Raw genomic sequence first — 15,076 nt, 5'->3', positions numbered from 1 at the left:
GGGTTATTGTAAAAAAATATGAATACATATAAGTATAACTGCATGTATCCAATGCTGCATACAGCTCTAATCAATGAGAAGATGCTAGTGTATTCCCATATTCCCATTCTGTTAGCGGGGAAGCAGAGTCATGTATTCATTTCAAAAGGCTTTAGGATTCCTTAACACTTCAAGTATAGATAATTGTTTTCTTATCTATATGCATATATATCTTACACATATGTTTCCTACTGTATAAAACGAGCTAATATGTTGGAGAGGGTGTAGATTACACTCCTCTACTGCTGGTGGGAGTACAAACTGCTACAGCTACTTTTGGAAATCAGTATGGCCGTTTCTCAGAAAAATGGGAATCAATTTACCTCAAGACCCAACTATACCAGTTTTGTGCATATACCCCAAAGATGTTCAATCATAGCACAAGGACATTTGCTCAACCATGTCTATAGCAGTATTTTTCATAATAGCCAGAACCTGGAAATAGCATAGATGCCCCCTCCATGGAAGAATGAATAAGGAAAATATGGTATATTTACACAATGGAGTATTACTCACCTGTAAAAAAACAATGACCTCATGAAATTTGCAGACAAATGAATGAAATTAGACAAAATCATTCTGAGTGATGTCATCTAGACCCCAAAAGACAAGCATAATCAGACAAACATGGTATGTACTTACTCATAAGTGGCTGTTGGGAGTAGAGTACAGGAAAATCAACCTACAACCCCAGAGAGGCTAGGTAACAGAGTGTGCCCAAAGGGGGATGCATGGATTTTCCTGGGAAGGAGAAATAGAAGAAATATCCTGGGTAAATTGGGGTGGAGATGGGAGGATGGGGGTGGAATTTGAGGGGAGAGGGTTGGGGATGGGACTGAGGGGGAGAGTAAGGAAAGAGACATCTTGATGGAGGTGGTGCATTTTGGGGTTAGGGAGAAACCTGATGCCAGGAAAACTCCTAGAAATCCACAAGGATGACCCCAGCTAAGACTCCTAGCAATGGTGGAGAGGGTGTCTGAACAGGCCATCTACTCTGACTACCCTAATTGTCATCAGAGCACCTCTACCCAGTATCGAATGGAAGCAGATAGAGAGATCCACAGCCTGCACTGGACTGAGCTCCAGAGTCCTGCTGAAGAAAGGGAGGAGGGATTGCACAAGCCTGTGGAGTCATGGTCATGAGGGAGGAACCCACAGAGACAGTTAATCTGAGCTCCTTGCTGCTCATGGACTCTGAACCAACAGTTAGGGAGTTTGGATGGGACTGACCTAGGCCCTCTGCATGTGAATGATGGTTGTGTAGCTTGGTCTGTTTGTAAGGCTCTGAGTAGTGAGATCAGAATCTGTTCCTGATGCTTAACTGTCTTTTGGGAACCTGTTCCCCCTCTGCTGGCTTGATTACCTTGCCCAATCTTGATGCAGGGGTAGGAGCTCAAGCCAGCTTCCACTTGAGGAGCCCTGCTTTGTTCAAACCCCTGGGAGGCCTGTCCTTTTCTGAATGGAGATGGAGTAGGAGTGGGTGCCAAGGAGGGTAGATTGGGAGTAGGGAGGAGGAACTGGAGGAGAAGGGAGGAGGGAAAACTTTGGTTAGTATGTAAAATAAATGAAAAAATAATAATTAAATGAAATAAAATAAAAAAAACTAAAAAATGAGCTAAAATAAATGACCCTGTGTTACTATTATTAAATACTACATATCAATTAAGACAGCTGGGTTCATTAATACAGCAAATACAGTGATGTGCCTGTACATACCTACAGAGTACACACTCATGTGGAAAGATCCAGAGATGTATTTATGTGAAACCATGTTGCAGAATATGCATATTATGATTTTGTTTCTCATTGAAATGTGTTTATATTTGCACATAATTTATATTTACTTTCATGTTAGAGTCCAAGGATTTACATAAACATGTGAATAGATTACTGGTGCGGGAAGGTAGAACTAGAGAACAGGTAAAACATTAAGAATTTTGTGAGTTGTGCTGTGTGGTCTGACTAGTTTTTGCTGAGAATGTGCTTGAGTGTGGCTCATAGATTTGCATTTAAATAGGCATCTAAAGCTGCAGTCAGCTAAGATGTGCATTGTATCCTAATAATGGGACAGGGAAACCATCCAGATGAGAGGCCAATAGTGTTTTAGTCATGAAGTCTACTCTGAAGCCTACCAGTAGCTTGGACAATTAGCATATGTTATGGTTAATAATTATTATCAGCTTGATTGGATTTAGAACCACATAGGACAGAAACCTCTGGGCATGTCTGTGAGGAAGTTTCTAGGTTGGGTTAGTTGCAGTGGGAAGACCCACTGTGGACAGCACCATCCAATGGGCTAGAGACTTAGACTGAATAAAAGGAGAAAGCAATCTAAGTACCAATGTTCACCTCTCCGGTTCCCAACTCCAGATGCAATGTGATCAGCTGCCTCACATATATTGCCATGCCTTCCCCTATGGTAGACTGTACCCTAAAACCATAAGACAGGATAAACTATTTCTGATGTTGATTTTGTAGGGTACTCTGTCACAGCAACAAGAAACATGTATGTGCTTTAAATTTTTAATCTGAAAATGAGGCAAATAGTACCTATATAGGTTTGCTATAGAGATTTGAATAAGTATACCTTTGTAAAAGAGTCTTAGCATTTCTGGACTTGAAAGACATCAGAGTATCATGTTTGCAGTCAGTAAAAAGAAGCCATTAGAAACACCAAGTATCATGAAGAAGTTGGGAGGCAGGTGGAGTGATAGGGATAAAGAAGGTAGATAAGAATTCATAAGCATTTCCTCCTTTCTTTGGCATGTATTTAGTAAGGAAGAAAACTCTGGGGTCTTTTCTTCTGCCAAGCAAGGGCATCTATTATATATAATATGTAGTAATAGACTATGTTAAAGCAGGATTAATATTAATTACTTCTGAAACAGTTAAAACTTAAGATACTTAATACACTTCTTAAATATTTATTTAGTTAGTTAGCTAGTTAGTTTTTCGGGACAGAGTTTCTCTGTGTAGTTTTGGTGCCTGTCCTGGAACTAGCTCTTGTAGACCAGGCTGACCTTGAATTCACAGAGATCTACCTGCCTCTGCCTCCCAAATGCTGGGATTAAAGGCATGCGCCACCACAATCCAGCACATTTATTAATTTTTTCAACTATTATTAAATGTAGTTGTTGCAACTAAGATGACAAACCACATACTATTGGACTTTGAAAGTATGACACCCTCTTGGCTTCAGATTTGCAGAGTCCACTGTTACTAAGTGTGCTTAGGATTGTCAGAACCAGACAAAGATGTTGCTTCTATGTAACTCTCTCCCCTTTATTACTAAGAATATCTTAGTAATAAGTATTAGTTATTAGGCTGCCATAACAAAGAAGTGCAGCTGGTTGCCTTTAAAAATCAAAAAATGAGTTGGTTCTCTCCTTCTGGAGTCTAAAGCCCAAAGTCAAGGTGTGGGCAGAATTGTTCCTTCTAGGGGACCTGGGAGTGCACCCTTCTATTGATGGAGGTAGCCAATAGCTGGGGCATCCTTTGACTTGAATGTTAGTCTGCTTCTGACTTCATGAGACATTCTACCTTGCCTATGTTCTTTGGATCTCCTAAAGACTTAAGATTTAAGATCTACACTTAGCTAGTATAATTCTATTTTGCTGTGTGTGGGAAGGTTTTTTTTCCAAAATAAGGTTAGCATAGGTACCAGAAGGGTTGTCCTTGAGGTTAAACAATTTAGCTGGCAGCCAGCTGAGGAATTTTTTTATTGTTGGGGCAGGGTCCCATGTATCTTAGGTTGGTGTTGGACTTGCTATATGTAGCCAAGTATGACTTTGAACTCCTGATTCTCCTGCCTCAACCTCCAAAGTGCTGAAATTGCAAACATATACCATGACACCCAGTTTATGCAGAACTAAGGACTGTGTGGTTTAGGCAAACACTGTTCTAACTGAGCTACTTCCCCAGCGTCAATGCTATGGTTTTTAATTCCTTTTTGCACATCGTATCTTTGTAGAGTGTTGTCACAGGGTAGGAAAAGGGTGGTGGGGCTCCTGAGGGCTGTGGTTTGTTGTTGTTTTTTTTTCTCATTTTAGAGTTTTGGTTTGTTGAAGTCTTCAGAAAAGAGCAAAGGGCAAGGAAATAACAGCTATGGAGTTTTTTGAGCTTACTGACTCCAGACAGTTTCATGTAGGCTTTATTATTTAGACAAGTGTTCTTAGTTGATTAGCGCTAGCCTTATTAATTCTTCTAAGTAGAATAATTGTATTTCTTGATCCTTTGTGTTTTTTCATATCCCAACTACTTGATACAAGTATGAACTTCTTTTGCAAATTTTAACTTTATTTTTTCCCATATTTTAACTTGTACTTCTTTAGCTTCTCTATAAACCTTCACAGTATTCTAATGTTAAACCATAAACTCGTGTTTATAGACCAATATAGAGTTTTTAAAACTCTGTTAAAGATTTTCCCATGGAAAATTATAGAAACAGGGCTAGTGAGACTGCTCTGTAGGTAGAGGTACTTGCCATTAAACCTAACACCACAAGTTTGATCTCTGGGATCCACAAATGGAAGAAGTCCTCCACATGCAGGTCATAGCACACAATTGTTAAAATATAGTAAAAATTAAGAAAATTTTGGAAAAAAGTGTGAGGTTTATCAAAATTGTGATCTTTTACTTAGTGAATATAGAATTTAATTGTTGAAGTCTATAATCTTGAACTTTTTTTTAGTACACTGATTTATCAAATTTTATTGCTAGGTTCTGCTCCAAGGGTAGAATACAGAAATGAATAACCTACCTGCTTGTTCTTAGTAGTTTGATGAAGGAAGGCTTACATGTAGTTCAAGGCTCTGGAAATGGGAGCAATAGGCATATGTATTTTTATTAGGCTGGTTAATTCTAGTCTCATAATTAAACTCTCTGAAGAGTTTGTGTGTATGAGTGTCTACTGGAGAAATGTTCCAGATAGAGGAAGGAAGAAAACGTTGTGAACCCCCATAGTGGGGATCAGCGGGGGTTTTGGAGAGAGGTGTTTGAAGACCAGGGAGTTACAAAGGTTTAAGTTCTTGTAGCCTGCTGACAACAGCAGAGATAAAAACATGGTCATCATTTCAGAACTGTGCTTTGTCTAAAATCCATATACTTCCTAAACCACAAAGAGTTTTTACAGCATACCTGCCATCTAAGTCATTATATACCTAGCATGGCTTAGTATAGAACTTAGATTTTTGCATTTGAAATTGAGGTTAAGCTTAGATAGCATACATCTGAATTGAAACTGATCAGCCAGGTTGCCCACCTTTTCTGTTCCCTGAACTTACGATGTATATTCTTAGGATTGTTGCTCTCTCTCATTCACCATTTACAAGACTTGGGAACCAGACCTCAGAGAGGAGAAAGAACATCATGGGTCAGTGGATTTATTTATTTTGACCTGTGTCGTGAGGGAATATCAGGAGAGTAGAGGATTTAGTGCTACCTCCACATTCTGAGGCATTTTTAGCCTGGGAACTCTGGGGTCAACTCCTGGATAGAAGTACACTGCATAAACAGGAGGCAAGTGCTCCTCAGTGCTGGCACAGATGGTGGCCAGCTTCATCTCTAGAAGATCCCTACCTATACCTGGTATATGTGTACATGTGTATGTGAAGATGTGCACATCTAAAAGTAGAATGGTTTGTTTACTTGAACATGCTCAACGAAAACTACCCTTTTAGGCCCACAGATGACAGCAACCAGCCACCAGGGCGGGGTGTGCTATCCATGCATGGGCTGACCTATGGTGTGATCCGTGTGGATTCAGAGGAGAAGCTGTCTGTGCTCACAGTGCAGGATGTCGGCCTTGTCATGCCTGGAGGTGAGTATAGCCTTGGGGTGTTGTCTTTCTTTCCGTCTTTATTGTTGCAATAAAACACAGCTATAAACAGCTTGGGAATGAAAGGTTTTATTTGGTTTATCTATTCTGGGTTACATTTCATTTAGGGAAGCCATGGCAGGAACTCAGACAGGGCAGGAACTGACACAGAGGCTATGGAGAAGTGCTTTGTATTATCTTGCTCCCTTAGGCTTGCTCAATCTGCTTTCTTATATAAACCAGGACTACTAACCCAGGGGTGCTCCACCCACAATGGGCTGGGCCTTCCCACATCAATCAATGATTAAGAAAATGCCCTGCTGACTAGCCTACAGCTGAATCTTACTGAGACATCTTCTTAATTGAGGTTCCCTCCTTTCAGATGACTGTAGCTTATGTCAAGTTGGCATAAAATCAGTCAGCAGAGGTATGAAGTAGGCAGTCCTAGCATGGCCTTCTGACTCATCTGTTAGTATATGCTTTTATGTAATGGTGTAAGCGAATGCAGACAGATTGTCAAAATATAGACAGCTTTAATGGAGGAATAGACTTACAGAACCACCGTTCCCGGGGAGACCAGGAAAGCAGAAGCGAGCGCTGGGAGCACGCTCACCAAATTTATAGGAAAACTTTAGCCTGAGGCGAACACGCCCCCTAAGGGGTGGGACTTATCCCTACACTTTTAGAACACAGGTTAGCATTATCTTTTCTTGTCCATCCCATTTCCATTTGTATGGCATCTTGGGTTCAACACTGAAACTCCTAATATTTGGTTTTTTTTCTGGTTAATCTTCAGACCAAAAGCAATGTTCTCTCTTCCAAGAAAAGGGAACCAAAAATATTCATAAAGCTGGTGAAGGACATCTCTCCTCTGGAACCCTTTTCTCCAGGAAGGCATTATGGGCTGACTCTGTCTGTACCCCTGCACTGGTCCTGAGCTGCTTCCTTTTTTGCAACCCAGATCCCCTCTTTACTCATCCTAACTGATGCCTCAGCCCAGACTGGACACCATAGCTCGGCCTCATGAAAGGCTTTGAGGAGTATGTATGAAACCTGAGGAATGAGAGGTTTTTGTTAGGTGTGAAGCTACTGTTTAGCCTGAAAGCAGTGTAGGGAGTCACTTGATTGAAGAAACATTGTGTCATACCTCACTTTCCTCTCCAGCCCCTCTAGCCCTTCATATAATGTGCCTTGGGGCTTCTGAGCCACATTCTTATTTGTTGAATGTTGTTCGCAATTCCTGTCTCACAGAGTCACCTTTATCAGCATATTTGTTCTCATTTTCTGTCTTCCAGCATGGAGCTATGTTGCTGCTTTCTCAAATTGAGGTTCTGTGTAGAATCTAGGCCTCCTCCTTTGAAGTCCCTCCATGCTCCTTTACACAATAGAGTGGCAAGAGCATGCTTAAACAGCACTCATTGTTATGTCTAATATACTGCATAACCATATATAGCCAATTAGCTTCCCTTGGCATCTTGGGTGGGATCTGAGTGCTAAGACAAAACCTAGTGGGTAAAAGGCCTCGCTGCCCTCTTGGAATCACAGAGAGATGGATTTTTCACACTGCCTCTCCGTAACAATAAAGAGTACAGGGATGGTCTTTCAGTTTTCTAGTTCAAAGCATAACAGAAATAAAGCCTGTCTCTTGTGCTCCTAATTTTCTATAGCTTTATAACTGTTTCCATTCCACCTCCTGTCATGAAAGCGCTTCTAGAGTCAGAGCAACTTAGGTCTCCAAACTCCAAATTCAGGCCATCCCAGACTCATTGCCCACTTCCCAAGATTAGCCAGACCACCTAGCTCTGTTGTTTTGTTTATAAAGCCAAGCAAACTAGTTTTTAAGCAAATGGATTCCCATACTGGGGCATAAAAAGGTTTAAGTGACATAACAATGAAAAAAGTATACCTGTCCACTCAAGTCACCTATAGCATCACAGGTTTCTTCTCAGAAAACCCTTTTTCCTTTTCAGAAATTTCTATTCAGAAATACTCCGTAGTGTAAAATCATATCATAGAAACACCCCCCTGTCCATGTCTACTTATATATTGTCTTTCTTGGATTTGGGCTTTTTAAATGCAGTGATAGAATATAGTACACCATATTTTGTGTCTTATATTCATTTGCTAGCACATAAAAAACTTGCTTTTTTTCCATGCAGTGCAGCATTGCACAGCTTGAATGCATAATAATATATACTTTCCACAGTTGTTGGAGTTGTTCTCTTCGCTGCATTCTGATGTGAAGGACCATATCTGAGCTTCATTCTACATGGGTATGGGAATATATTGAAAAATTTCTCAGAAGTGAAGTGTTTCTTTTTATTGTTATTAGGAATTTCACATATACATAAGTGGTTTTGATCAAATCTACCCCCATTTCTTCCTCTGCAATTCCTTCTCTATGTCCCCAGTTCTCCCTGCTTCACCCCCAACTTTATGTGCCCTCTCTCTTTAAATTTTTTTATGTGTAGGAGTGTTTTGCCTGTATGTGTGTCTGTGCACCATATGTGTGTCTGGTGCCCAGGGAAGCTAGAAGTGGATGTTGGATCTCTTTGGAGTTACAGATGGTTGTAAACCGTTATGTGGGTCCAGGAAATCAAACCTGGGTCATCTGCAAGAGTAGCTAGTGCTCTTAATACTTGGCTATCGTTCCAGTTACCTCTTTTTTAAAACCCACTGAGTCTACTTAGTGCTGCCTATATGCTCATGAATATAGGGTCATCATGAGCAACCTTTCGGGAACTTCATTCTTAAAGAAAAACTTACTCTTCCTCCTGTATCAACCATCAGTTGTAAATAGCTTCTCAGCTAGGAGTAGAAATTCATAAGCCTCTTCCCCATCCATGCTGGGATTTTAGTTGGCTTAATCTTAGTTGAAGGTCTGTCTGTATCTGCAGCATGCCCACATCATTCTGATTATTTCATACTCCTGGCAATGATGGGTGCTATTCCTATTTCTCTCTGCCTTTCCCATCAGACTTCATGATGATTTCTAGTATGATAAATGAAGACAGTTTGGTCTACTTTTAGTTTTGTTGCTTGTGTTTTCTGCTACTCGAAATTGAACGCACACCCTTACACATTAGGCACATATTCTGTCATTGAGCTGCCTCCACAGCCTTTTTTCTACATTTTGGTGTTTTGTTTTGTTTCTTGAGACAGATAGGGCCTCTCTATGTAGCCCTGGCTGTCTTAGAACTCTATGTAAACTAGACTGGCTTTGAACTTGCGGACCTGCCTGCCTCTGCTACTTGAGTGCTGGCATTAAAGGCCTGTGATACAATGTCTAGCCCTTTCCTGTACATTTTATTTTAAGGCAAGGTCTTACTAACTTCACTAGGCTGATCTCAAACTCACTTACTACAAGACTCTGCTTTTTGGTGTAGTTTGGGTGTATATTTTTCTTATTGTGAGCGAGTTTAACTTTTCATGTTTCTGTTGATTCTATTTCTTAGATGTAATGCCAGCCTCTGGAGGTTATAGAATTTCTAAACACTCATCTGTCACTGGCTGTAAAACATCACTTACCTAAGACACTAGGCCTCTGGCCACCTAGTCAGGCTTATGGTTTATAGTGGTGGTAGGTAGGATGGTGAAGTTGCATAAGCATCAAGTAAGTATGTGAGTCACAGATTAATGAGAATTTAGCATTGTTAAATGTGTGCATAATAAAGGCTGGAGGGGTAGGGCTCAGATGGCAACTGTTTACTGTGTAAACATGATCAGAATTTGGATCCCCAGTACCCCTTTAAACATCTGCCACAGCCATGAAATCCTGCTGCTCAGAGATGTTGAAGGTAGGAACAAGAAAACGCATGGAGCTCACTGGCCAGATAACATAGGTGAAATGATGAGCTCCAGGTTCAGAAAGGGAACCTGTTTCAAAAGAAAATAAGGTAGAAGAATAAGCAGAGAACACACAAGACACTACTTCTGGCCTTTACTTATGAGTGTGTCACACATACTGAGTGCCAAAACCTTTAAATGGTATTCTCTGAAGGATTGTGTACAACAGGTAATTTAAATCAAGGCGTAAGATTTATGTAGGACACTGGAGGGTTTAAATTCTGCCTTCAACTTAGAGAAGCTTTGGAAGACTTGAGAACAAATACCTGTGCTGGTTCATTTGCAGGGATGTGTTTTGGAACTTTCAGCTGTTTCTCTGGTACATGTATAGTAAATGACTCTGACACATCCCAAGTATCATCTCATATGTAAATGGCACACAGTCTTTCTCTCTTAAATATAATTTTCATATTAAAATTAAAGTAATTGAAATGATTAATATGATAATGGAATCTAACATTTTGCTACAATATGAAAAAGTTGCAACTTTTAGAGAAAATGGAATTTTATTCATGGTGGTATTTCTGTTCATTTGTGCCCCCATTGATATTTGTGGATTCATTAATTTCTCTCCTCCTTGCTCTCCTTGTGCCTTTTATTTTGCCTTTAGCCATCATGTGTTCAGTGAAGCCAGATGGTATTCCTCAGTTGTGCAGGACAGATGAAATTGGGGAGCTCTGTGTCTGTGCAGTTGCCACAGGAACATCATATTATGGTCTTTCTGGTATGACCAAGAACACCTTCGAGGTAGGTTGATGACAAAATTCCTCCTTCAGCTCTTTCCCTGGCTCTGCCCGAACAGTTTTGCCAGGTGTTCAGAAACAGAAATCATTAAGATGATGATTTCACCAGAGAACATTCATATTAGACTGGTGGGCTTTTTCTCACTATATTTTTGTTTTTGATAATCGAGTCATCAGCTTTATTATCTTTTAGCCAGTATCCAGGAAGAATAAACAGTCTCTTTAAAATGGAGCTTTTGTTTGTTGTTTTTTACATCTGACAGATAAGTGATGAAAAACCACATGAACATGTGCATAAGTGTGTAGGTAAATGCCCTCACTGAGGAAGTCAGCTGGCCATTCTGCACAGTTTTGTAACATAGACTAGACTTGACTAGGTGTGAATTCAGGAGAACCTGAAAAATGTGAATAATAATTTCAGTGGCACAGTGAGAGTGTAAGGTATGTTGTAACAGATTGTGGTATAGACATACATGTAGTGTGTGATATGTGTTGTGCATGTGTACACATGTGGGATATGTGTGGAATATACATGTACGGCTGGTATACATAGATAACCTGCTTTATGTAGGTGGTGAACACAGTAAAAAGAGATGTAAAAGGAGTTAAGACAGCTTCTGGTGTCTAGTACTGTATCATGGTATTCTTAGAACTTTCTTCTATTTCTCATACAGTGTCTAGCCTTATGATTGACACAATATTTCACTGATTCATGAGTAGAACAGGTTATTTATTCTAAATGTTAGAGCTCAGAGTGAACATACATGTGAGTATGAGCTCAGACCTCTAAATTCCCTGGAACTGGAGCTGAGTATATGATCTAAAAAACGTGCCTTTTCTGTGTGGTTATCTTCAAGGTTGAAGGAAACAAGATTTGTATTTTGGACAAGTTGTGCTCTCTTTACATTTTCCTTTTCAGTGTGTTTTCTATAAAGAATAGGGATCAGCTACTGCCGATATGTGTTATTTAAAAAATGTACCTTGAGTCTCCATTAATCACTTTCATCACCAGATTTTAAGCATGGTACAATGATTTATGGCTGCTGCTTGTCTGGAGACTCAGAGCCTGTGAGTGGAGATTCCTACAGCCCCTGCACATCAGCCAGACATGCAGAAGCAAGAGAACTTTGCTGAGCCTGGGATGAACACAAGAGGGAACTGTGTGTCCATGTGCATTAGTTACTTTTGACCTGCCTATAACTGCCTGACAAAAGCTATTTACGGAGGAAAAGTTTATGTTGTTACAGTTTGAGATTACAATCCATCATGGTAGGGAAGCCATGGTGACAGGAATGTGAGATAGTTTGTCCAATTACACCCAAGGTCAGGAAGCACCAAGAAATGAATGTTGGTGGAAACCTTCCTTTGTATTCAGTCTAAGTCCTCAGCCCATGGACCTCACCACATTCAGACTGGGTCTTCCCTCATGTAAAGCTCTCTGGTATGATCAGAGTTGTATCTCCTAATTATTCAAAATCCAGTCTAATTTACAACAAATATTGAACATCACACCATGGTTATAGACTGTCAAACAAAGTCACAATGACCTCATGCTGACAGAGTTCTAAGAGGTAAGAAAGTAAACTTGATCTCTCTAGAGAAGTGGCAAGACTGTAGACCCTGCTTAACCCTTTGAGTTGGCTTAATTGTAGCCTTGTTTCCCTAGGTATTTCCCATGACAAGCTCCGGGGCTCCAATCAGTGAATACCCATTCATAAGGACAGGTTTGCTGGGATTTGTTGGTCCTGGGGGCCTTGTCTTTGTGGTGGGTAAGATGGACGGCCTGATGGTAGTCAGTGGACGAAGACACAATGCCGATGACATCGTAGCCACAGCCTTGGCTGTAGAGCCCATGAAGTTTGTCTATAGAGGAAGGTTAGTGGTACTTGTCTACCAATTAAATACTTACTTTTGGTATAGTTTGTTTCCTAGTTAGAGTTACTATTGCTGTGATGAAACACCATGATGTAAAGCAACTTGGAGAGGAAACAGTTTATTTGGCTTACTCTTTCACAGTACTGTTCATCATTGATGAAAGTCAGGACAGAAACTCAAACTGAGCACAAAGAACCTGGAGGCAGGATCTGATACAGTCTATTATTAATCTGTATATCACCACATGGCTGTGGCTTTCTTGCAATCTCAGAGCTATTTCCTATAGTAGAGGAATCAGCATATAAATCATTTCTGTAGTCTTTCTTGGTTTCTTTTTTTATATCTGTAGCCAAGATTTTCCGGTTTCCCCCAATAAAATCTGATTAATATTTAAGAGAATCATAACTTTTTAATTCCTGTGGAAACAAGGGCATACCCTCTCCCACAACATAACATATTTTCTGACTTCTGTTTTGAAATGAACACATTCTTAAAATTTATAGGTTGGCTTAATTTAGTCGTTTTCATAATCGAATATCTCTCAGCAGCTATTATTTTTTGTACATTAGCATTTAAAAAATTCAGAGTCAGCAAAGTACCATACAGGATCCAGACACTGTGTGTATTTCCCATCTTTACATGACTATCTATATCTATATATCTATGGTTGTATTCTGTCTTTAAAGAATTTATTATTTTTAAACTATTTTTTTCTAGGACTGTGCATACAAAATTTTTGCTGTATTTGTTTAAAGGTTTTCTCAGCACCTTTACTGAGCACCTATAGCCTTCTCTGACCAAGCCTTAAACCTGCTGCATAGCTGCATAGCTGTGCACATGACACTGGCTGGCTCAAATCCACAGGGAGCTACATCACTGTATACCATGGCCTGCCTGAGTGACTACAGGACTAGGAAGCCTCATCTGGCTTTATGTTTACATGTTTGGAACTGTTTTTTAAGACTTTCTCAGGTCCTATGTAGTAATATGTTCCCCTATTTGGGCGCCATACATAACAAGTCATTCTCTATCCTGCCAGCCACCTCCCATTGACATGGACACTTATTATGAAAGCTTGACCTTTAGTTAGGCTTGTTTTCAACTATCTCTTTAAAAAAAAAACTTTATTTAACTTTATGCGCATTGGTATAACGATGTCAAGTTCTCTGGAACTGGAGTTACAGACAGCTGCAAGCTGCCATGTGGATGCTGGGAACTGAACCCGGGTTCTCTGGAAGAGCAGTCAGTGCTTTTAACCACTGAGACATCTCGCCAGCACTCAACTAGCTCTTATAACTTAAATTAACCCATATTTTTACTAATCTATGTTCTACCATGTGGCTTTTTCTTCTATTCCATTCTTTGTGTCGGACTCATTTCACATCTGGCTGGTTCTGCATCTGCACCTAGATTAATCACATTTCCTCTCTGCCTGTAAGTCCCACCTGTCTGTCCTGCTTAGCTGTTTGACCATTTAGCTCTTTATTAAACCAATCAGAAGGCACCTTAGGCAGAGATACATTTTTACAGTGTAAACAAATATTCCACAACAAGAAGCTATTTTTAAAAGAGAGTTCTGTGCTGACCATACAAAGCAGGAAGATTTGAGCAAAGAACTGTTACTTGAAAACAAACTTTCTCTTGTTAGAGAAAGGACTACATTACAGTTCCAAACTCAAGAAAGATTGATACAGTTCTCCAAATACTGGACATTCCGTTGATCATACGTAAATTTATTCTTCGTCTTAGCCAGCCTTTAGGCAACTACACAGTTGACTTATATCCTGCTAAAAAAATTACACTCAGAAAAAGCCATAATATTGTAAGTTTGTTTACTATTTTCTGTTGGGCTCTATTTGTAGCTTATTTCTGGCTGCATATTGGATACACCTGTAACTTTATTCTCAAACCTTAAAGAGATGGCAAACAGCCTCCTGGTGTTAGGTGTGTATTGTTACACCACCCCCTCCCCCAACACACACACACATGATTTTCTCACATTAGCTCATGTGTGGGAGTCTGGAACTGATCTTCATCTGGGACAGAATCCTGAGATTTGTGTAATTAATCTTGATTATGAAGTCCTTACTGCTGCAGGAGTCCTTGGAGTCCTTGGAAGCAAGTCTCTCTCCTCTGCTCACCACAGGTTCCCTCTGTTTCTGCAGGATAGCTGTGTTTTCGGTGACTGTCCTTCATGATGAAAGGATAGTGATTGTGGCTGAGCAGAGACCGGATTCCACAGAGGAAGACAGTTTTCAGTGGATGAGCAGAGTGCTCCAGGTAGTATGGCTGTCTCTTAAAGCTTTTCTCCTGCTTTTTTCATTCACTGTAGGATTGTAGCTCAACCTTTGTCACCCATTCCCTTGACCATATGTTTATATTCTATTGCTTAAACTGTCTGATAGGAAATTCTGTACAGTGTCCAGAAACAAACTGAACATATCAAGGGCAGAAGTCAGGAACTGCAGAACTGCTTCTTAGTAGTTTCGTTGACGGACTTGCATGTGTTGTTACAATCATGAGACTATATGCTCTTTTCTCCAAACGCTTCTTTTTAATTATTTATGAGAATTGCCAATAGCCCTGTGTGAAATTATGCAACCTTTTTATTGTAGTGAGAAAACCATCTCTTTGTTTGACTTTCATATACCCAGAGCACTGTCAATATGATATATACTTTTATAATATATATTGTGTATAGTAGTCTGGGTTTTTTTTATAATTTTAATTTTTATCAAAAACAGTTTTTTTCATACAA

At 39.9% G+C, this 15,076-nt stretch overlaps 1 protein-coding gene across 3 annotated transcripts in view; it reads left to right on the top strand.

Moving 5' to 3' along the window:
• The window catches only part of Dip2c (disco interacting protein 2 homolog C), a 353,635-nt gene that overhangs the window by 271,396 nt on the left and 67,163 nt on the right, over positions 1-15,076 (top strand). For all 3 annotated transcript variants that reach the window (XM_050142287.1, XM_050142289.1, XM_050142290.1), the window contains 4 exons: positions 5,718-5,857; positions 10,311-10,447; positions 12,110-12,318; positions 14,484-14,598. In XM_050142287.1, the coding sequence (XP_049998244.1) occupies positions 5,718-5,857; positions 10,311-10,447; positions 12,110-12,318; positions 14,484-14,598 (601 nt within the window). The remainder of the gene's footprint in view (positions 1-5,717; positions 5,858-10,310; positions 10,448-12,109; positions 12,319-14,483; positions 14,599-15,076) is intronic.

The sequence above is a fragment of the Alexandromys fortis genome, unplaced genomic scaffold, assembly GCF_014885135.2.
Source record: "Alexandromys fortis isolate MF-2015 unplaced genomic scaffold, M_Fortis_MF-2015_v1.1 scaffold_5, whole genome shotgun sequence".
Taxonomy (NCBI): Eukaryota; Metazoa; Chordata; class Mammalia; order Rodentia; family Cricetidae; genus Alexandromys; species Alexandromys fortis.
This window is presented reverse-complemented; position numbering and strand designations above follow the sequence as displayed.